Source organism: Leopardus geoffroyi, chromosome B4 (assembly GCF_018350155.1).
Source record: "Leopardus geoffroyi isolate Oge1 chromosome B4, O.geoffroyi_Oge1_pat1.0, whole genome shotgun sequence".
Taxonomy (NCBI): domain Eukaryota; kingdom Metazoa; phylum Chordata; class Mammalia; order Carnivora; family Felidae; genus Leopardus; species Leopardus geoffroyi.
In genome coordinates, this window is record NC_059341.1 from 16,653,664 (window position 1) to 16,676,440 (window position 22,777).

General features: G+C 41.7%; 1 protein-coding gene across 5 annotated transcripts in view; it reads left to right on the top strand.

The window, feature by feature from the left end:
- Positions 1 to 22,777, top strand: part of SLC39A12 (solute carrier family 39 member 12) — an 87,705-nt gene that overhangs the window by 29,875 nt on the left and 35,053 nt on the right. For 2 of the 5 annotated variants that reach the window (XR_006708853.1, XM_045463852.1), the window contains exons 6-11: positions 2,065 to 2,236; positions 7,646 to 7,818; positions 10,744 to 10,896; positions 13,028 to 13,138; positions 16,742 to 16,808; positions 20,865 to 21,023. Coding sequence is in view for 4 of the 5 variants with exons in the window: in XM_045463852.1 (XP_045319808.1) it covers positions 2,065 to 2,236; positions 7,646 to 7,818; positions 10,744 to 10,896; positions 13,028 to 13,138; positions 16,742 to 16,808; positions 20,865 to 21,023 (835 nt within the window). In the remaining variant the exon portion in view is untranslated. The remainder of the gene's footprint in view (positions 1 to 2,064; positions 2,237 to 7,645; positions 7,819 to 10,743; positions 10,897 to 13,027; positions 13,139 to 16,741; positions 16,809 to 20,864; positions 21,024 to 22,777) is intronic. The other 3 variants (XM_045463853.1, XM_045463855.1, XM_045463854.1) reach the window with 3 other exon arrangements.

Here is a 22,777-nt window from a genome sequence, read left to right on the forward strand (position 1 = left end):
CCCAGCCTTTTTCTGAGAAATGCCTGCCTCAGCCACAGGCCTGAGGCTGGCAGCCATGTCCGAATGGAATGATCCCATCTCCTATCTCGAGGCAAGACTGATTGAACCGGAGGGTTGTCTGACCCAAGGGAGTTCATCTGTGGCTTTGCTGTAGCAATCAGGTCTCTGTCAGGACTTGCAGACTCAACTCAATCTTGGGTTTGTGGGCTGAGAGGTCGCTTCAGAGTTGGGGCTTATATGGCCATGTGTTTACTGAAAGAGAAAACACCGGACTGTAAAAGGAAATAAATACATGCAGAGGGAAAAGAGAAAGGAGAAAATACTTGGTCCCGAAGAGAGAGAGAGAGAGAGAAAAAACAACTTTAGGTTCTGATTTTCTAGCTTCAGATTGAGTTCCTTTTGAGGTGTGGCTACCTTCCCACTCTTGGAGATCCTTAGTGTCCTTTCAATACGATCTCCTCTTGGTTCTTGCTGGTTCAAGTGGCTTCTCATCCCTGCCACCAAACATTTCCTGATCAAGATAGGACATTTTTTATTCACGGGATCTTCTCCCCCCAAAAATTGTATGTGGGAAAACCCAGCAAATATGTCATCATTATTTCCTGATTAGCAATGTGCCTTCTTAAAAATCCCTACGTTCTAGGGGCGCCTGGGTGGCGCAGTCGGTTAAGCGTCCGACTTCAGCCAGGTCACGATCTCGCGGTCCGTGAGTTCGAGCCCCGCATCGGGCTCTGGGCTGATGGCTCAGAACCTGGAGCCTGTTTCCGATTCTGTGTCTCCCCCTCTCTCTGCCCCTCCCCCGTTCATGCTCTGTCTCTCTCTGTCCCAAAAATAAATAAACGTTGAAAAAAAAAATAAAAAATAAAAAAAATAAAAATCCCTACGTTCTAAAGCATGGCAAATCAGGAAAGCCTCGCAAGTCAATGAGTTTCTTAAAATACTTTATTGAGGGGCGCCTGGGTGGCGCAGTCGGTTAAGCGTCCGACTTCAGCCAGGTCACGATCTCGCGGTCCGTGAGTTCGAGCCCCGCGTCGGGCTCTGGGCTGATGGCTCAGAGCCTGGAGCCTGTTTCCGATTCTGTGTCTCCCTCTCTCTCTGCCCCTCCCCCGCTCATGCTCTGTCTCTCTTTCTCCCAAAAATAAATAAACGTTGAAAAAAAAAAAAAGAATAAAATACTTCATTGATTGTGACTGGAGCTCACGAAGATATTGCACGAGGGTCTGACTTCAGACCCCAAAGATTCTGCACGAGGGTCATCCATTTGTGCTGGTGGAACTATACACATTGAAACCTTTAAGTGTAACTTCTGACACACAAAATCAGCCCTTAACACTTCTGAGATGCACCAATTCCTTGTGGCAGCTTTTAGAGACGTCTTGCATTTGTTCTTTATCTATGATCCTGATCTCTTATAAATATGCCTATACAACGTAGAAAGGCTTTAAAGATAGAGGAGCAGCAGTAGGCAATCGTAATGATTTCGGTTGTTTTTGTGGAGAAGGGACGTCCCTTACAAAGGTAGCCATATCATTTAGTGTTTACACATGAGCTGGTTGACACAGCATTCACTTTTTAAAATATTTACTTTGATTGCTTTTGAAAATACATGTTGCCTACACAGGCTTACTAAATCAGAGAATATTAAAGACAATGATCTTATAACCGCAGAGCACCTGTTTATCATTTGAATTCTTGGTTTTGTTGCTACAAAGCCATCCCCACTAAAAAACAACAAAAGCATCGAGGCTTCCTTAGCCTGCTGGCTAGCAAACCATGCCACACATTGTAAAACACGGTTGCATGTTTTCAGGAAGGAAAAAAGTGTGCAAAACTCTTACTAGATAATACTCAAAATAAAAGTGAGATACAGCTGGCTTTGATCAGAGATGAAAAATAATCCTTGGAAATTATATATGCACAAAGATTGCAGGGAAGAAAAATGAAGTCATGGCTTCATGTGTCCTTTTTAGCCATTCTGTTTAGTTCTGACTCCTTGGGAAAGGCAACTGATGGTGGTAAGTTTGTTTGCTGAGATTAGTAACAATGACGTTTTCCCCCAAACAGACTTGCTTCTCTGCCGGGCAGCTGGTGGAGATATTTCTACAGAATAGCCTCTCACCCATTTCGAAGGAAGACTTTCAACAAATGAGTCCGGGAATCATCCAGCAATTGCTCAGCTGTTCTTGCCAGCTGCCCGAGGACCAACACGCAAAGCTCCCACCAACCACTCTGGAGAGTAAGTTGTGGTTCTTCCCTGAGAAAGTCGGTGCCTATAACGTACATAATAATAACAGTTGATGGAAAGTTGGTGCACATAATGTACATACTAATACCAGTGAATGGATGGATACTTACTATATACCACACGCTGTTCAAAGCATTTTACATGTCTCACCTCATTTAATCCTCACAAGCACGCTATGAGCTAGATACTATCAATGTCCCCATTTTACAGATAGAGAAACAGGCACATAGAGGTTAAGTGACCTTCCCAAGGGCGCACAGCAGGTAAGTGATGGAGTTGGGATTCAAACCCGGGCAAGCTGGCCCCAGAGTCATTGTTGTCAGCCACTATGCTACAGTACCCTTCACTGAATATTTTATAGTTTGTATATACGTTATATAAATTGATTTTTGTCCCATATATATGACTGAGTCATAGACCAACTTAGTTCATAGTTGAGAAGGGGCACGATATGAGAGCAAGAACCTTAACGATGGGGTCAGAAATGCAAAGTTGAGCCATGCCTTCTATCCCCAGCCCACTCTTGTGATCTTAAGCCATCTCTTTATTTCCCCGAGCCTGTCTTTTTTTTCCTGCCCAGTGCTACTCACTGTAGCACTGCTGCAGTAGGTGAGCTCTATGCCTTCTTGGGGTAGCTGTAAGTTTCAAATGGGATAACGGGTACGAAACTGTGTTGTGGAATTTAAAGCACTGTGTATTTAAAAGAAAAGGAAATAGCGGCCTGAGAACATTCGTGATGGACCGCAAAAATGTGACCGTGAACGCAGGCACCATTCCAAATATTACCAGTGATCCCAGGGCCTTGTGTATGCTTTTTTCAGAGCATTTTGCTTTCTCTTTGCGATAGCCTCATGATGCCCATCCGGGATGAATTGTCCAGCTGCTCACTCCTAACTCACAGGGAATTGTGCCGCATTCAGTGGCTCATTTGAAGAGTTCATGTGAACAGAAACCTTGCCAGACCTAAATATCTACCACATTCGCTGAAAGGAAAAGAATTTCATTAAAACTGAGCTCTCATTAAAAGTGAGCAACTACATAATTCAGCACCTGGTGAGCAGTGATGATTCTGAAATGGGTAAGAGGGACAGAAGCACGGGCACCAGGAGCAAGTTTACATTTACATTCCCACCACCTCCCATGGTGTCTGCTTCATACAGGCCGCTACAAAATAGCTTTCTGAACTGCAGATCTGCGAATTGTTTTTCTTTCTCATGAACACCTAGATCCTTCTAGGGACTAGTCTTCCTGAGAAAAATTCAGAGAAATCGCTGAACTATGGAACCTAGGCAAACATTACTGTGCTTGATTTAAAGTGTTGCATTATGGGGCGCCTGGGTGGCGCAGTCGGTTAAGCGTCCGACTTCAGCCAGGTCACGATCTCGCGGTCCGTGAGTTCGAGCCCCGTGTCGGACTCTGGGCTGATGGCTCAGAGCCTGGAGCCTGTTTCCAATTCTGTGTCTCCCTCTCTCTCTGCCCTCCCCCATTCATGCTCTGTCTCTCTCTGTCCCACAAATAAATAAACGTTGAAAAAAAAAATTTTTAAAAAAAAAAAAAAGAAAAGAAATAAAGTGTTGCATTATGTGACTTAAGGGAAAGGCTTAAATATCAGAAAATGTAGGAAGGAGGCATAGGAGACGTTACTAAGAGTAGTGTTTGGTGTGCTGGGACCTGACCCCAAAGTTCCAGGTTGGGTTGAGTTTCCAGGAAACAGTGTTATGACCACGTATAAATCAGGTTTCAGATATGTTCAAAGCAGCTGCCTAAGAATGGCTAGGTGTTTAATTATTAGGTCAAGTTCTATTATAATGATGTGAAACATTTAAATAGAAACTCTATAAGTTGCCTGACTCCAGTCAAGATGTCATGACACCTATATGAGGACCTGGGGTAATTAGCAGAGTCCTATTGCCACAAACGTCAGATTTTATGGTTTTCAGGCGATCTTTGCCACATGAGAGCAGGTGAAATCTGATTCACAGAGGACCTGAACGTTTCTAAGCCCTAGAGTTAGGAAGTGTCCATTCCAGGGGCTCCTGGGTGGCTCGGTCGGTTGAGCGTCCGACTTCGGCTCAGGTCATGATCTTGCAATTTGTGAGTTCAAGCCCTGCATCGGGCTCTGTGCTGACAGCTCAGAGCCTGGAGCCTGCTTCGGATTCTGTGTCTCGTTCTCTTTCTGCCCCTCCCCCACTTGTGCTCTGTCTCTCTCTCTCTCTATCAAAAATAAATAAAATATAAAAAAATTTTTTTTTAGAAAAGGAAGTGTCCATTCCCCTCCAATACAAGCTGTCGTTGCCCTCAGGACAAAGGGGAGAGGAGTAGAAGAAGAATCAAAGGACTGGAAACTTTGTCTTTTGCCTGGGAAATGCCACGCCCTAATTTATCCTTGTGAATTCTCAACATTTTCTGACCTTTTGTACCTTTCATAAAAATGTGGCAACTTTGAAACTTATTAGACATCCAGGTGCTCATGTTAAACTTCAACTGTCTTTAATTTACATATTTGATGAGAAGAATGACACTCCCCCATACAGTCTATTTGTCGAAGAGTATGATATGAACCTAGGTTAAATATCTCCAGGGATGTTTTTATAACATAGGTATTTTTGTTATGACAGAACAAAGTGAAACCTCTAGGTAGGTATATGACCATTCCAAACGATTTTTATTATTTTTTAATTTTTTTAAGTTTACTTATTTATCTGCAGGGGGCGAGAGAGAGAGAGAGAGAGAGAGAGAGAGAGGAAGGGGCAGAGAGACAGGGAGACAGAGAATCCCAAGCAGGCTCCGTGCTGTCAGCACAGAGCCTGACACAGGGCTGGATCCCCACAAACTGAAATCATGACCTGAGTTAAAAATCAAGAGTCGGATGCCTAACTGATAAGCCATCCAGGTACCCATATTTTTAAAAATTTTTAGGGGCGCCTGGGTGGCGCAGTCGGTTAAGCGTCCGACTTCAGCCAGGTCACGATCTCGCGGTCCGCGAGTTCGAGCCCTGCGTCGGGCTCTGGGCTGATGGCTCAGAGCCTGGAGCCTGTTTCCGATTCTGTGTCTCCCTCTCTCTCTGCCCCTCCCCTGTTCATGCTCTGTCTCTCTCTGTCCCAAAAATAAATAAACGTTGAAAAAAAAATTAAAAAAAAAAAAAAATTTTTAATTGTGGTAACAAACTGAAATTGAAATGAAATTTAACCATTGTTAAGTATAGAGTCCTCTCTATCCTTTGAACAACAACTGTTTTATGGAGAGGTTCCCTAGAAGTGAAGGGGTAGTGATAAGAATGGAAAAATTTTTAAATTGCAAGTTTTTCCTTCTTTTGAGTACACTACCAACTCTATTTTAATATTAGACTCCTGTCTAATTTAGAACATATAATTCAATAAAAGTGCTCTTAAAATCACAAGCCTATTATCATGTTACCAGCTTTTATCATTGACACAAATTAGTGTAGAGGGCGAACCTTCCAGAAAAGAACCAGAATGGTAAGAATAGAATGTTTTCTGTTATAACAAATTTTAAGATGATCGTTTCTTAAAATCTATAATAGGCCTCAAGTAGTGTGATAATTGAATTGTTTGATTTAACTTATCTGTAGTCAGTAAGGATAGTTTAATTTTGTAATTAACTTCCTTCGTTGTTTACAGACCAGTTTGCCATGGCTTGTTAGTAATTTCTAAAGAAGTGGAAGGACGAGTATTTGCTCTGAGTATCTGCAACCAAAGGAAAATGGTGGCCTGAAAAACTCTTTATCCCCAAATCATTTATTTATACAGTTGACTCTTGAACATCATGGGTTTGAATGGCAGGGGTCCGCTTATATGCAGCTTTTTTATGTATAATAGAGTACTGTAAATGTATTTTCTCTCATGATTTTCTTTTTCTCTCTTTCTTTCTTTGTCTTTTTTCTTTTAGAGAGAGAGAGTAAGGCAGGGAGAGGGGCAGAGGAAGAGAGAGAGAAAGAATCTCAAGCAGACTACATGCTCAGTGTGGAGCCCAGCATGGGGGGCTCAATCTCATGACCCTGGGATCATGACCTGAGCCCAAATCAAGAGTTGGGAAGCTCAACCAACTGAGCCACTCAGGCACCCTACTTCTATGATTTTCTTAATAAAATTTTCTTTTCTGTAGCTTTTAAAAATTTTTTAATAATGTTTACTTATTTTTGAGACAGAGAGGGACAGAGCATGAGCAGGGGAGGTGCAGAGACAGAGGGAGACACAGAATCCGAAGCAGGCTCCAGGCTCCGAGCCGTCAGCACAGAGCCCGACGCGGGGCTCGAACTCACGGACCGCGAGATCATGACTTGAGCAGAAGTTGGACACCTAACCGACTGAGCCACCCAAGCACCCCTCTGTAGCTTAACTCTTGCATTTTTCAAGGATCAACTCTGCGTGAGACTGAAAGCCACTTTTTTCCTTTCTCTTAATCTTTTCTTTTCTTCCTTGTCTCTTCTTCCCTCACACATATTTGCTCTTGTTTGAATAATCTTAAAAATTGCACCCCCTGAACATTTTTTGAAAATTCAGAAACCTGCCAACATGGGATCAACTTAGGGGTTCTAGAAGATTATTGCAATAATTTAAAACCTAGGCTGTCCAAATTTATGTTATCAACCATCACACATTCATCGATCGGTTTTTACCGATATGATCACTCATTTTAGGCACGGAGAGTAATAAACACTTTCGACATTACAAATAATTTTGAAAATTTTTGGAAGAAGGTACTCACCTTGTACAGAAACGTAGGTCTCCGGTGGCCCCAAACTGCGTGCTCCCTCTGCCACTCTGCTTCCTTGGCGTCAAAAGATTTAGATGGGATTAGAAGGAAATCATCACCAGTCTATGGCAGCATATGTTGTAGTTTAAAGCGGGGGAAATTAATAATTTCTTTGGGGGTGGGAGATGAGCTAGGTCCTTGTTTGCTGTAGTGATTTTAGTAGGACGTAGTCAGGGTAACTTCAAAGCAAAAAGGTTAACGGTGAAAGTCTTTTCATTCTTTTCCTTAAAAATCAAGACCTTTTAGGGGTGCCTGGATGGCTCAGTCGGTTACGCATCCGACTCTTGATTTGGGCCCATGTTGTGATTTCACCATTTGTGACACTGAGCCCCACATCGGGCTTTGTGCGGACAGTGGAGGAGACTGCTTGTGATTCTCTCTCTCTCCCATCTCTCTGCCCCTGCCCGGCTCTCTCTCAGAGCTCACTCTCAAAATAAATGAACATTAAAAAAAAAAAAAAAAAGAAAGAAAATTTAAGACCTTTTACACGCTATAACACTCATAAAACAATTCCGTATCCCGACCACCTGTATCATAAAATGGATTCTTCTGGCATTTTCACTGGCCAGGGCACTCCTAGCAAGTGAGGAGCACTGACTGCTTTGCAATCTCCATTTGGCTTAGAATATGGCTACAGCACAGTGGCCGTGGCCCTGCTCACACTAGGCTCCATGCTTGGGACAACGCTGATTCTGTTCCACAACTGTGAGGAGGACTACAGGCTTATCTTACAGCTGTTTGTGGGTCTGGCCGTCGGGACGCTTTCCGGGGATGCTCTGCTCCACCTTATCCCTCAGGTAACTCTTTTCCTGTTTGCAATGGTGTGTTTCTCATTTCCATTTCCATTTAGTCACTGGAGGTGTTGATGCAAAATTTCATTGAAAAAAAAAAAAAATTAAAAAAAAAAAAAGATGCAAAATTTCAAAGGGACTTGGATGAATCAATGCAGTGGCCAGTGTTGCCTTTGGAAATAAGTGTTATTTCCCCAAAGCACTTACAGAGGAAAAGAGATAGCCAAGCCTTAGGTTTACCACGGGTTATTCTTATTTTTTAAATAAACCAAAGGTGATCAGATGCAGATTCCTATGAAGAAAACTTCAGGAAGTTTTCACTAATTATCTGCCAATAAAAATGAATGGGTTGCCAGATGTTGCGTTGAGTTTTCTCCAGTTGCCCCCAACTCTCATCAGATCCCGTCTCTGCCCTCTCTGCTGTGTTTTTCCGCCCCAGACGGTTGTGCCTCTGCAGCTCCCTTGCAGGCTGCGTTGTTGTCTGGGTTGAGCCCATGGAAGGCACAACAGAAAAGCCAGGGTAGGAGGAGAGAGTAGCAGAGATATCTCTTCCTCACTCTCTCCTGGCTCTGCACCTGCTCTAGAAGCAGCTGATTTCCTACAATATTACAGCTCCTCCTGTGGGAGCCCTTCTCCCCGCCTCCTCTTCCCACTGAGCTGCAGAAACATTATTTCCAACCTTTGCCCTTTCTGCCCTAAGAGTGGAAATGGTTTTCTGGGGTTCCTCGCTTCTGGGTGTCTCATTACCCCTTGTACCTGCCTTTCTGCCTATACCTCTGCCATTACACCATCATTAAGCTCTCCTCATCTGAACCATCGAAATGAATTTTTTTTTTTTTGGCCTAATAACATCTAGATTTTCCTTAAGAAAAATGTAAGCCTCAGGAAGCTGGCTCTTTGCTGAAGTTTTCTGAGGCTCTTTATTTGTCAAAAATGAAAGGCCCAAGACCTGACATGCAAGAGTTCAGACAGAAGGGTCTCCAGATGAGGTTATTTCTTCCCTCTGAAATCTCTTGAGACTGCACAATGATGGGCAAATGAGCCCTCTTCTTGCAAAGCCGGAGATGTTAAAAATTTCCACAAGCCTCTGGCAATTTCCTACAGGGTCACTCTTGTTGCTTAAAGGCTCAATGATTATTAGATGTTTTGAAAAATCACAAAGTGAGCATTGGAAAATGAAACAAACCATTATTTGTTTTAATTTCCCTCGTAATCTAATTTTCTGGAAATATTTCAGGGCTTAGTGGCTTGAGGAAGCGGCCGAGGCCTTTTTCTAGGTCCCTTTAGCGGTTTCAGGGCTGTTCACTGCAAAACAGCTAGAGGGTCTTAAGGCTTCCCGCGCCTCCCCCAATGGGGGGCTCACATCTCCCAGCAGCAGGGCATGGGCTTGGGGTTTGGGGGGCCGTCAGCGGGTTCTGCAGAGACATGTTCCAGAGAGGAGCTTAAAAGATTAGCCAGGTTTCACGAAAATTGGAAGGCAAGTGTTTTACTTGAGGGAAGAGATGCGGACAAACGTTACTGGGGAAAGGAAGAACAATGCGGTACCAGTGTGGTGGAAAGCTAGAAAAATCAGTGCTTCCTGAATGAGATCCATGGCCAGGGTTCAGAAGGCCACACGGAAATGAGAAAAATACCACTGTCAGGATTTCTTTTTTCTTTTTTTTTTGACTAGCAAAATTTATTCAACTTAAAGGTCTACATTTGATTCTGAGATTGTGGGGTCTGCTTCTGTTTTGTTTTGTGACCTTACCATGTCCCCTGTTGTGTGAAATAATGGTAATTGCGAATATTAGATAGGTATCTTTCCTAATGCCTTTACCAAAAGGAAAAGTTGCCTACTGTATATTGGATTTTAGTTAGGTTCATAAACTCATCGTGTACACTTAGATACACACATCTACTCACACAGGTGAGTACATTATGTGCACATGCGCATACACACTTAAATCTACGCGTGGACGTATGAACACATGCACATACAATATGTATGCATAGAATCTTTTTCCTTTTTTGTTTTTTTAAATTTGATGGTCACTAACATCCTAAATGTAGAAACCACTGAGCTGTTTGCCAAACTGCCTTCTCCTGGGGAGGGAATATGACACATAATGATTTACTAGCTCACAAGAAATCATGAGGTCAACCAATGGGATGAGTCAACTAGAGGAAAATTCCTAATGCATTTCATGTATCCTTTTGTTTCTCCAAGCGGACAGTACTGCTGGGTATACACTCAGTGGAAGATATCGTTCAGGCGGATTTCTTACTTATCAGAATATTTAATAAAAGTTTTCTTTTAAAAAAATTTTTTTAAATGTTTTACTTATTTTTGAGACAGAGGCAGAGCGTGAGCAGGGGAGGGGGAGAGACAGAGCGAGACACAGAATCCGAAGCAGGCTCCAGGCTCTGAGCTGTCAGCACAGAACCCGACATGGGGCTCGAACTCACGAACCCGCGAGATCATGACCTGAGCCGCAGTCGGTCGCTTAACCGACTGAGCCACCCAGGCGCCCCTAAAAGTTTTCTTTAATTGCAATGGGGTGTGGAGAGAGTAAACCCTGGATGAAATGTATCTTTATATTTCTTCTGGATATAAAATACAGTCATCTGTTATTAAAGACTTGCTGGGCAAACAGGTATGGATTGAACTCCTAGGAAAAGACAAGGACTGAGAATATCTCAAAATTTAGGCTTAAAGTTCTCCTTTCTTTTCCCTTGTGCACATTTTATTTGACCCTGATTAAATCATCTAGCGGAAGTATTCGTACAACTGAAAGCAAACGTGGCTTTCAATGATTCCAGCGGTTGTCACGGGGTTCCCCAGAATGAAAGGTGAATATATTTAATACCGGGCCTGTTAATTAACATTTAAGCCATCGTAAGTCATTTCTTTGCGTCTCCTTGTTGTGTTTGCTTTTGTTTTTTTTAAAGGTTCTTGGTTTACACAAGCAGGAAGGCTCAGAGTTTGGACATGTCCATGAGAGCAAAGGTCATATTTGGAAACTGTTAGGCCTAATTGGAGGCATCCATGGATTTTTCTTGATCGAAAAATGTTTTATTCTTCTCGTATCACCAAACACCAAGGTATATTTAAAATTTTCTTTATCTTTTGCTTTAGGGCTTCATAATATTCCTCCCTTATTTCAAAAGTACTTGTTCAAAAGTGACTGACGTCTTCGTGATGCTCTCTATGTGAGGGATGGGGCTCTGGTTTCCAGTCACGCTGACTGGCAGCTTCCCTCTAAGTATGGTTCTTAATTTTTTAAACATCTGTTGCTGGCCCGTTAAGGTACTTGTTAAAACCTGCTCTTAGACCTTCATGGCTAGTTTAGAAATAGGAGACCATTTCATGTCTGGGAATGAAGGGGCTGAAAGGCCTACGTACTGATGAGTGTTTTGGATGTCTTTCATAACCCGAAACAAATAAACATGGAGACAAAAACTTTGCAAGTTCACAAAATTACCCATCATTTTCTATCTTAAAACCACTGAAAATTATAAGAACAAGGAGCTCAGAAATGGGGTTTGTGGCAGATCTTTTTTTTTTTTTTTTTGTGGCTTGAATAATTGCTCGCATTGTACCTGTATTTGATCAATTTCTGTGTGTGTGATGAAATGTAAAATGAAGTGTGGTTTTTTTTTTCATGGATGTGTGTTGCTCTTACACGTTATCCTATAAGACAATAGATTAACTGTCTGGTGGGATGGTTAAAAAGGTAAATGCTTGCAAACAACTGTGGGAGACTAAAATAAAGTAAATTTTCCTTACAAAGTCCTGGGGCTCTGCGGTCTGCTATGGTTTTTCTACGTATCTTCTGGCTTTCTACTTGTGCATGTAATTTATAATGTCTGTGCTCAGGGAAAACATTAGCAGTCATGTAAAATATCAGCACTTGTTTATTATGATTCCTAAATTTATTCGAGGCTCAAAGTCTGTGTGTCAAAAATTAAGATGGTTTTATGGATGGACAGAGGGATGATAGATGGATAGACAGGTGGTAAAATGGCTTTAGTAAATGGTAATAATGGACCTTGGGAATGAGTATCTGAGTGATCACCTTACACTTCTTTCAGCTTTTCTGTGTATTGGAAACTTTTCACGGTAAAGAAAATGCTGTAGAAATGTTCTTTTTTTTTTTTTTTTTTTTTTAAATTTTTTTTTTTTCTTTTTCAACGTTTATTTTTAGAACAGAGAGAGACAGAGCATGAACAGGGGAGGGGCAGAGAGACAGGGAGACACAGAATCGGAAACAGGCTCCAGGCTCTGAGCCATCAGCCCAGAGCCCGACGCGGGGCTCGAACTCACGGACGGCGAGATCGTGACCTGGCTGAAGTCGGACGCTTAACCGACTGCGCCACCGAGGCGCCCCAGAAATGTTCTTTTTTAATGAAGCAAAGTTTTTCTTTGTCCTGGAGCTCACGCTAGGAGGCTATAGTAATTGATGGTCAAACCATCTTTGACCACAGTCCCCACCCTGCACGTTCAACAACTTAACCTCCTCAAGAGGGGTTCTCATCTCAAGAGGCACAAAAGTAAATATCAGATCCACTTTGTACACAATAGATTGGCCTTCTTAGCCTGGGAAAACTAAATTACAAAGCCAACCTGTCAACTTGTATGTGACAATTAGAAGTTTAGCCAGGGTGGAAGTGAGTGAAATAAATTCTGGGCATCCAAAAATGTAAAGTTTATTCAGACTGTCCTTGGACTTGTCAGAGAACTTACAATAAGGTTTGAGAACATATTTCAAGACTCCTCATATTGAGTAAAATAAAGGGAATGTGAATATTTTAGAAGGTATAAGTGCTTTAATTGATGAATACGTTTCTGAAGATATTAATTTCATTGTTATAGGGTGTAATATAGTTTCAATTACCATCCTTTTGGTATCTCCAGCAGAAAGAATTCCAAATTTAATTTCATAGTAAATATACTTTTTCAGTAAATACAAAAGACAATATCAAAACAACCACAATTCAAGTCTCTTAAAATCACAACTAGACGTATTTAAAGTTTCATTCTTAGGGCATTTGGAATATGCACAATGTTTCAGAACAGGCCTGTGCTTCTCCAAGGTGAGACATTTTAGTGTTTGCCACAATGAGCCCGCCACTTTGGCCAATAAGCAAAATGTTAAATAGAACCATGGAATTCACAAAGGCTGCACCTGTGTTCTTCTGGCTTCAGCACTAATTTTAAACCATCCTCATCCAGCAGGGCATGCCATTGGTTAATGGGCATGTGGAACATTCCCACCATCTTGCACTCAACTCCGAATTAAGTGACCAGTCAGGCAGAGGCAAATCTGCTTCCACTGTCCCGTTGGTAGGTTACCGATCTGAGGTATTCTACTGATCTGATTACCTTCCTTCCTTTGTTCCTTAATGAACGGATGAAAATCAGTAGGATAGATGAATATCTATTTGTGATTTGCCTGTTTTGAACCATGATAAGTAGTTTGGGAAGCTTTGCCAAGCACCTGAAAGCTGTTTTAAAGAATAAAAAGCTTTTTTCCCCACGGATTCAAATCCTTGGTATCTGCACCACGTTGAAGCATATATGATTGGATTGCATAAAATACATCTTGATCATTTTGTTTACAGGGTTTCATAAACCCGTTGACCTCCAGGTTTTCCATTCTGAGGAATACTTAGCCATGACCAGATGGGGCCAAATAAATTGTGGGCAAGGAATTAGTGCAGCTAGTGTGGTAGGGTCCCCTCCCTAAGGAAAGAAAAGAAAAAAAGAAAGAAAGAAAGAAAGAAACCTCAAGGTAACCGGCTATGAGCGGACATGACAACATCCCTCATGACCTTGTAACATGAGACCACTTAATCAGACCACATGTTTCTGTGTGTTACCATATATGGGAGACAAATAAATAGGAAATATATAAAAAGCTATGCCATACGACGTTCAGGGCTCAGTTCTTCAGGTATGAACCCAACTGAGCAGTGCCAGCAGGAATAAAGTTGCTTCCTAGAAAGAAAAACCTCAGTGTCATGACTCTGTTCGAGAATCCTGCTACTCTAGGAGTGGGGTGATCATTTTGTACTGCAGAAGATAATTGATTCTGCCCCATAAGATGTCTCATAAGTGGCTTCTGTTACACTGAGTTTTCCAGGACAAATATTCCACGCAAATTTGCAAAACACAGCCTCCCATCAGGTTGAAAACAATGCTCCTACTCTAATTCTTAAAGTAGCAAGTAAAGGGACAGGAAGAATCTGAAAGTGACATGTTACAGAACACTTGTCTCCTCTAACCATGGCCATTGGGGGAAGGGTTTACAGTTCAAGGATATATTCCTGACCGAGTGGAAATAAGTAAGCTGTGCCTGGGACATTGCCACAGCAAATAGAAGTCTGCTGGTAGATCACAGATCTAGAGCTAACTCAATTAGGAACAAAACCATCCCTTTAAAAAAGTGACTTTCAAAGCCTTTATTATGTTTATGGCTTAGATGCTTCACATATGGCTTGGAAGAAGATAATTTCAGGCTGAGGTTAGTTTTAAAATCAGTTTAATGCCGATTTTATTCCGTTTCAATGAAGGGTTCAGAATCCCAAGACACATATAAGTAAATGTCCGATGCTAACTAACCTTGTGAGTTTTGAACTATTTGAATATGCCGGCTCACTAATACTATACTCACTATTCCTCTGGTTGTTTTAGCTGCAAGATCAACTTTAAGTGATAGAAATATGAACTTTTAGGATTGTTTGGTTCAAGTTCCTGGTTTTTCAGGAAGGAGGGAAACTCATAATTCTCACCCGTCAAGGAGTCTTGGATGCTTGCCTCTAAATCCCTTTACACAGTCTATGGTTTTGGAGGGAAAACCTTAGCATAAATTTTTGCACTCCTGCCTTTTACTAGATCTATAGAACCTTTCTATGGTAACCAGGCCTTTGATATAGTGTAAAAAAAAATCACATTGTTTTCTTGTTCACTTTTATCCTATATCCTTCAGGTCCTACCTTACTTCTCAGCCCCTTATCCAAAAATTGCCCATCATATCTTTTGAGTAGTGGCCACTGTTCCACTATGTGAGATATACATTTACTTTCTCTGTTTTACATTTTTAAAAAAGGTGCTTAGGCTTCACATGAAATATGGCTCAAAATTTTCACAACTTTGGGTGATAGAATGATGTGAATATGCTTTTAGTTTTTTTAAGTCTATTTATTTATTTAAGTAATTTCTACAATCAACGTGGGGCTTGAACATATAACCTTGAGATCAACGGTCACAGGCTTTTCCAACTGAGCCAGCCAGGTGCCCCGGTAAATATGCTTTTAAAAGCTTTTAAAAGGACATGTTCAATAGGATAGTTTTCCCTCACTATCCAAACATAGAGCATTTCTATGAAAACTTTTGTAAGCCAAAATGGTATAAAGTGAAGAAGCAATTACCATTCATTTACGTGGAAAAATTTGTGAGTATTCCCAGTCCCCCAAAATAACCTCTCTTAGGACATTTTGATACCTTGCAGGCACATTTTGCTAAGAGGTGCGCGAAATAAATCAAAATAAAGCACAGGGGCACCTGGGTGGTTCCACTGGTTAAGTATCCCACTCTTGATCTCAGCTCAGGTCTTGATCTCAGGGTTGTGAGTTCAAACCCCGTGTTGCGCTCCACACTGGGTGTGGAGCCTGCTTTAAAAACAAAAAAACAAAACAAACAAACAAACAAAAAAAACACCCAGATGCTCCCAGATACAGAGCCAAGCTCTGATGGCTTGATGCTGAGATGCTGGGAACGAGCTTATGGGAGCCACTCAGTGTTGGGGCACATGGCACCTCTTTAGGCTTGCTGCAAAATGAATGCTGAGTGCTATTTTGTGCTTTTGGCTTTTTTTCCTAAAAAGCGAAAATCCTCTTTGGATTTCTTTCAGTTAGTGAAAACAGGTACTAATGTAGGTTTTTGCTAAAAGCGACATGGCGTGGCGTGAACTTAAGAAAAGCAAGGACTACCTGTGAAAAGTCTTCTTTTCACATAACAGAATGAGAATCTGAGGCACAGGGACGGGAGATGACGTTTCCTGAAACTGATCCATGAGTCAGTCTCGGAAATGAAATCATATCATATTAACTCACAGAAGTCAATTTCAGAATCTGACCTGTCATATGAAAGGATAGAAACAGTTTAATTTGTTGTATTTATCTTTTGTAAAGTCTGTTGATTTGCTTTCTTTTTTTAATGTTTATTTATTTTTAAGAGAGGGAGAAACAGAGTGCAAGTGGGGGAAGGACAGAGAGAGGGAGACACAGAACCTGAAGCAGGCTCCCGGGTCCGAGCACAGAGCCTGCTGCAGGGCTTGACCCCATGGACCATGAGATAATGACCTGAGCTGAAGTCGGACACTTAACCGACTGAGCCACCCAGGCACCCCTGTTGACTTGCTTTCTGAACCAACAAGATTCTTTTACTCGCTGGCAAAGCCCCCAAAACAGAATACTCCATCACAAGTAATGTGAGGCGTTGGGTCTGCATGGCTTTGTTCTCTATCCACAATACACGATGTATGTAGACATCAGGAAATGAATCCTACATCCACAGTCCACCGCACAGGACAATTGTCAAATTAGGTCAAGAATCAAGAACTGTTTCTACGGCTTTTGGATTTCATAAAGGTTTACATAATTTAAGAGCCTGGATTACAGACTGTCCCAGCAGCCTCTAGCTCTGTATGGAAGATTCTGATCTACTTAAAGTGCTATCTTCGCCCCAAGGCACACAGTGCCAGAAGTTTGTTCACAGACCTCCTGCTTTATGTTCTATGCTTGCCTGTGAAATTTAAAAGTTCTGCTCTACTCTGGAGTATTAAAATGTTTAAAAACCAGCATAACTGTCCAGATATTTCCATTTTACAATGAAATGGTGGCCATGGCTAATCTTTCATCACTTATTTTTTTTCATTTAAAATAGAAAGGCCCAGAAGATTCACAGGCAGCTGAAATTCCTGTAGGCAGTATGACAGCCTCCAACAGAAAATGTGAGTACCAATGTTAAAGAGCTAAACTTAACATGAAGAAAGTGCTGTGGAAGAAAGGTTATGTCTGTTTGGGAACAATGTGCCGAAATCACGTAGGTTTCTCATTGGGTTTGTTTTGCATTATTACAGCCTCTACGAGAATATGTTTAATACTCATTCCTATCCGTCTTTCACACACACTGCACATTAACATCAACTTCATACTTTAAAAGCGATGGCGTCAGACGATGGTTTGAAACTGATCTTCTGAGAATTTCAATTAGTGTAGATTCATATGTAGTTATATCAAGGCCCCTTTAAAATCATGAGCATAGCACTAATAAGGTATAGACTTGTGGAATCACAATGTTGTGCACTGAAATTAATGTAGTGTTGTGTGTCAATTAAATGTCAATTAAAAAAATCCATGCTTACATGATAATTGAGCCTTTCACTTCTCTATGAAGCCTGGAAACTTCTATCACAGTCTACTGAAACTGAGCACAAATGTCTGTCTCATGTGTGATGTTGGCATTGAGACGGCTTGTTCATAACATTTGTAACCAACTGGTTTTTTCCTGTGGTTTCTTTATTTCTGAATTTAATGTACCCATTTTGTATACAGCGTTCTTCCTTTTTATTTATGTTTCTGAATACTTTTCCAAATTTTTTTGGTCTCTTCTGGTTTTTGCCAGTTGCTTCCAAATCTTTGCCCCACTTTTCTCACTGATATTACCCGTTTGTGGCACAGACTTCTCAATATTTTTATATTACACAGTCATGATTAGTTACTCCTGTTCTACCCTAATAGATTAGTTACTAATAAAAATAGCTAACATTATATGCCAGGCATAGTGCTCAATGGATCATGGATTATTTTATTTAATACTCATACAACTTAATGAAGTAAGAACAATTATTAGCCTAGTTAAACAAACGGAGAAACCAATTGTTAGAGAGGGTAAGTTCCTACCCAGGATTACATAACTAGGAAGCTTCAGTACTGAGGAACTAAGGAATGCCCACGGGCCGACGGTTTCTATGTGGCCATTCATGCATGCATGCCTCGATGTCTTTTCTCACGCTCTTTCATTCATTCAAGAAATGTTTGAACATGTACCATGTTTCAGGCACTGTGCACACGCTGGAGAATAAAATAAGAATGGTCTTTATCCCTGGTTTGCAATGTGGCTGGGGATATAAATACTAAAACAACAAACACAATTGCGACGATCGCTATTTTAAACGTGTTACATATATTAACCTCGGTAATTTATTTCTTTGATTCAAAGTACGTAATCACGTGGTCCGGCCAATTCTGCTTTCAGAACATTGCTACTAATCTTTTTCCTTCTAAATCTTTAGTTCCAGGAGAGATTTTAGAATGCCAGGCAACCAGTAGGGACGCAATAGACATTTCTTCATTTATTATTTTTTAAAATTTTCTTATGTTTATTTTTGAGAGGGAGAGAGAGCACAAGCAGAGGCAGAGACAGAGGGAGACACACAATCGGAAGCAGGCTGCAGGCTCCAGGCTCCGAGCTGTCAGCACGGAGCCCGACAGGGGGCTCCAAGTCACGAACTGTGAGATCGTGACCCAAGCCAAAGTCGGGTGCTTAACCGACTGAGCCACCCAGGTGCCCCTCATTTATTGTTTTGGAAGGAAAGGAAGAGGAAAGAAGGAAACGCCCAGGCAACTTAGGAGTGGGGTGACATATGCTAGATGAAGGAGTAATGATGGTCCGATTCGAGTATTTTGGAGGCCTCATATCTTTCTTTCCACTTCAGATATCAGGCTTGGCTTTCAGAACGAACAGTGAACAAATCCAAATTTGATTACTCCACTGCCCTTTTGCCAGGGACATATTGAATTAGCTTCAAATATTTGATTACTTGTTTCACATTACCTCATTGGTGGGACTCAGCTTGTGTTTCAAAAGACAGGATGTGAAAATCCTACCCACAGTCTGATTTAAATAAACAAAAAGCAACATGATACAAGGTCCGGCCCACGTCTCACCATGGAAAACCTCTGATAAGTTAGAAATGTAGAAATGAATAGGACTGCCAGCTACATAAGCCAAGATAAAATATTATTGATAATTCTGTAATAAGTACATTAGATTACCAGTGAAGGCTTGTCTTATCTCCCTCTGAATAATATTTAAGTTGCCTTAAACAATGTGTACCATTGTGTTCCTTGGGGCTTACATGCAAATATGTCTGTTTGCCTTGTGGTTTATTACATGTCCATGATCTGACATTTAGAAACCCATAATCAGAGAAAATAAAATAATAGACAACAAAAATAGGCCACACTGTTTCTTAGCAGAGTATAAACTGAGTAAAAAAAATTTCCATTTGAGTATATGCCACTCATATCAAAACTACATATAAGCACTTGGAAATCACAATTTATTTGCGTGCTGTGATGTTGCCAAATGTATTGCTTTGAATTATTTTATTTTCACAAAGAAGAGCTTTATTTCTGAAAATTAGCAGGAACAGCAACACAACCTGGTAGGATTATTAAATTTTGAGAGCTTCTAGGCCATGCCAGTAAGAACTCCCTGAATTCAATAATTTGATATTTATTCTGTTTTCATGACAGTTGCCTGAAATCTCCTCATTTTTAACAGAGAATAGAATGAATTAGTCAACCACAAGAAGGATACAAGTTAGTCTAACAGTGATAGCTATAGATAAAGCAGGATCTTTGCAAGTGAAATGCGCGAGACATCTTTGCACAGCAGTCCATAGTCCGTTTCCTGCCCAATAGTCTGGACTATATCTGCCGATTACTTGACTGAAGTTACTTATCTTACCGTGTGGGATGTGGAATGAGTGAGTCAAGCTATATTCCCCAACCAAAATAGAAAACCATAGTATACTACGGTGCCCCCGTAGTCTTAGACCACATAACAGAAACCAGGAGATAACCTCTTTCTGTTTACTGAGGGTACAATTGTTAGAATATCGTGTTTGGTTCTAATAGCAACAACACCTACTTCTTACTCTAGGCATGCAGTGGAGAGCCACTGAGTAATTAGTGAAATTTTAGACCATGGAAATTGATTTGAATGGCCCTTCTTCTCAAAAGGTATGCCTACATGGCTTACCGTCAGAAGAAGTATTATTCCCCCAGTATTTTTTGAATTTATTAGCTGTTCCATTTCATGACAGGGCTGTACTAATATGCAATTTTAGGTTTTTGAAAAAAAGAATTCTGTCCATTAGAAACTTGAACCCAATTATGATCCAAAATATTTCATTAATTATTTCATTGACTCTCTACTAATCAGATAATGTGTATTATGTAACACAATCCCATGAAAGCAGCTTCTCTTTATTTTGTTCAATGTCCAGCTGGTCGAGTACTGAAAATTACTTTCCAGAAAGACAAGAACATTAGCTAATTGTTCCAAAGCTAATTTGGGGGCCAGCCGAGTCGATAGTGGTTCTGTCATGGTCACAGAGCTGGAAAGTGAACCAGAGAACTGGGGACGGCCGTGAGCGCCAACCAGAAAGGGGAGCAAGGAGCAGAAAATGGCAAAAGTGCACTCCAGCAGATAGGCGCCAGGAACAGTCTGACCCAGAGGAGATAGTTTTGGAAAACAGCCTCCATTTTAATGACATTCTGCAAGGAGGGTCTTAAATTATTTTAAAGTGCTTTGCAGAAGACGCACATGGAAAGGTCATTGGTGGGATTTGGGAAGGTTATAGCAACATTTTTATTTTTATTTTTCTTTGGGGTTAGCTGAACAAGGTGAGAGAATAGTGAATGCCAGGGCCTAATTTATCTCATGACTTGTCAGATCTGTTGGAAAAACAATGGCCACGCAGCCAAATGTGTCCCTTACCAGATTGGCATCTCCAGTCCTGACTTATTTGGAACGCGGAAAGAAAGTGGGGCCGCTTAATTTGAGGCAGTCTAAGAATGCCAAGGGTTGTGCTCGCTTCGACAGCACACGTACTAAGAACGACAGGATGGAAGGGAAAGGTGGTCGTGTGTGAAGGGTTCCATGAAATATCTAGTGCCCTGTGAATGCTTTCTCACACCTTTGTTTGGTCCTTTAGGCAAAACCATTAGCTTGTTAGCAATCATGATACTGGTTGGGGACAGCCTGCATAATTTTGCAGATGGCCTCGTGATAGGAGCTGCCTTCTCATCTTCATCTGAGTCGGGAGCCACCACAACACTCGCCATCTTGTGTCATGAAATTCCACATGAAATGGGTAAGTCACATAGTAGGGGCCCTGTTTCCTGCTTGTTGAGAACGCTGTAGTGTTATTTCTAGCTATGGCCTGGAGGTGTCTTTTTCCAGCACACCATTGAAAGATGAATACTTTCCGTTCACAATCTATTTAAACGGTAAGAATAGCACAACTCGAAAAAAAAAAAAATGCTGTACCTTGGGAGAAAATTCAGCTAGACTCTTTATGATGTTTCCCAGGGTCATAAGTCACTCTTTTTGGATTCTGGAGAGTTCTATATGGGAGAAAGTCACTCAGAGAAACCTCGCCGTTAAAGGCCTTGGCAAAGGCTTTAAAATCTGCGTATTAAATGTGGGAAAAACATTACGAGGGGAACTTTACCCATTATGTCAGCAAACAGGCCAATGAGATAAAATAACATTTAAATTAAGGCCAAACCGTGGTTTCATCAACTTGATTTATATAAAATGTCTAAGGCCAAGCATAAAATTGAAATGACAGGCGTATGGTGGCAGAGGCACATGAGGCTCTTTTTCTGGATAATCTTAATAGCCCCGTAATTCAAATTCTGCCTCCCAGGAAGCGAGAAGAGACAGAATAGAGGTTTCGGAAACAGGCCCAGAAAGAGCAGAGGCTGACCCCGGCACACATGTACCCTAGAGAGGGGGCTCTTGCCTGTCTCGCTGCCCCCATTTCCGGGTCTACATTGTCCCCTTGGGCCACCGGGACCTCTGGTGTTCAGTGTCCACTGCCCGTAATTCTGTCACCGGTCCTTCTTAGAGCGGTTTATCCAAGGCCCTTCCTGAATCCACTAAAATGCCCCTGGTCTGGGTGCCATATAGCATGGTCCTGCTTTTCACTTCCATTTTTTTAGTGGTGGTTTATTTTTGAGAGAGAGACAGGGTGCGAGTGAGGGAGGGGCAGAGAGAGAGGGAGACGCACAATCTGAAGCAGGCTCGAGGTTCTGAGTTGTCAGCACAGAGGCAACAGGGGGCTCGAGCCTAAGAACCGGGAGATCATGACCTGAGCTGAAGTCAGATGCTTAACCGACTGAGCCCCTCAGGCGCCCCACTCACTATTATAATAAAACCACAGAGGAGTCAGACAGTCTGGGGCAGGCCAGCAATGACGGTTTAAGACCCGTTCATAGGACCAGTTATGCCGTGGAACTAAGAAACTGAGTCCCCAGACTATTCATTGAATTTTCAGCCTCTTCCCTATCTCTCAAACTAAGAACTAGAGGCTCTCAGATTAAAAGGTGATTCTTCTGGGGCGCCTGGGTGGCGCAGTCGGTGAAGCGTCCGACTTCAGCCAGGTCACGATCTCGCGGTCCGTGAGTTCGAGCCCCGCGTCGGGCTCTGGGCTGATGGCTCAGAGCCTGGAGCCTGTTTCCGATTCTGTGTCTCCCTCTCTCTCTGCCCCTCCCCCGTTCATGCTCTGTTTCTCTCTGTCCCAAAAATAAATAAACGTTGAAAAAAAAAAATTTAAAAAAAAGGTGATTCTTCTGGGGCGCCTGGGTGGCTCAGTCAGTTAAGCGTCCGACTTCGGCTCAGGTCATGATCTCACGGTCTGTGGGTTCGTGCCCCACGTCGGGCTCTGTGCTGACAGCTCAGAGCCTGGAGCCTGTTTCAGATTCTGTGTCTCTCCATCTCTCGGCCCCTCCCCTGCTCATGCTCTGTGTCTCTCAATAATAAATAAACGTTAAAAAAAATTGTTTTTTAAAGGTGATTCTTCTTTGGGAGGAAAGGTGTGGAGAGAATAAGGTCATGTTTCTA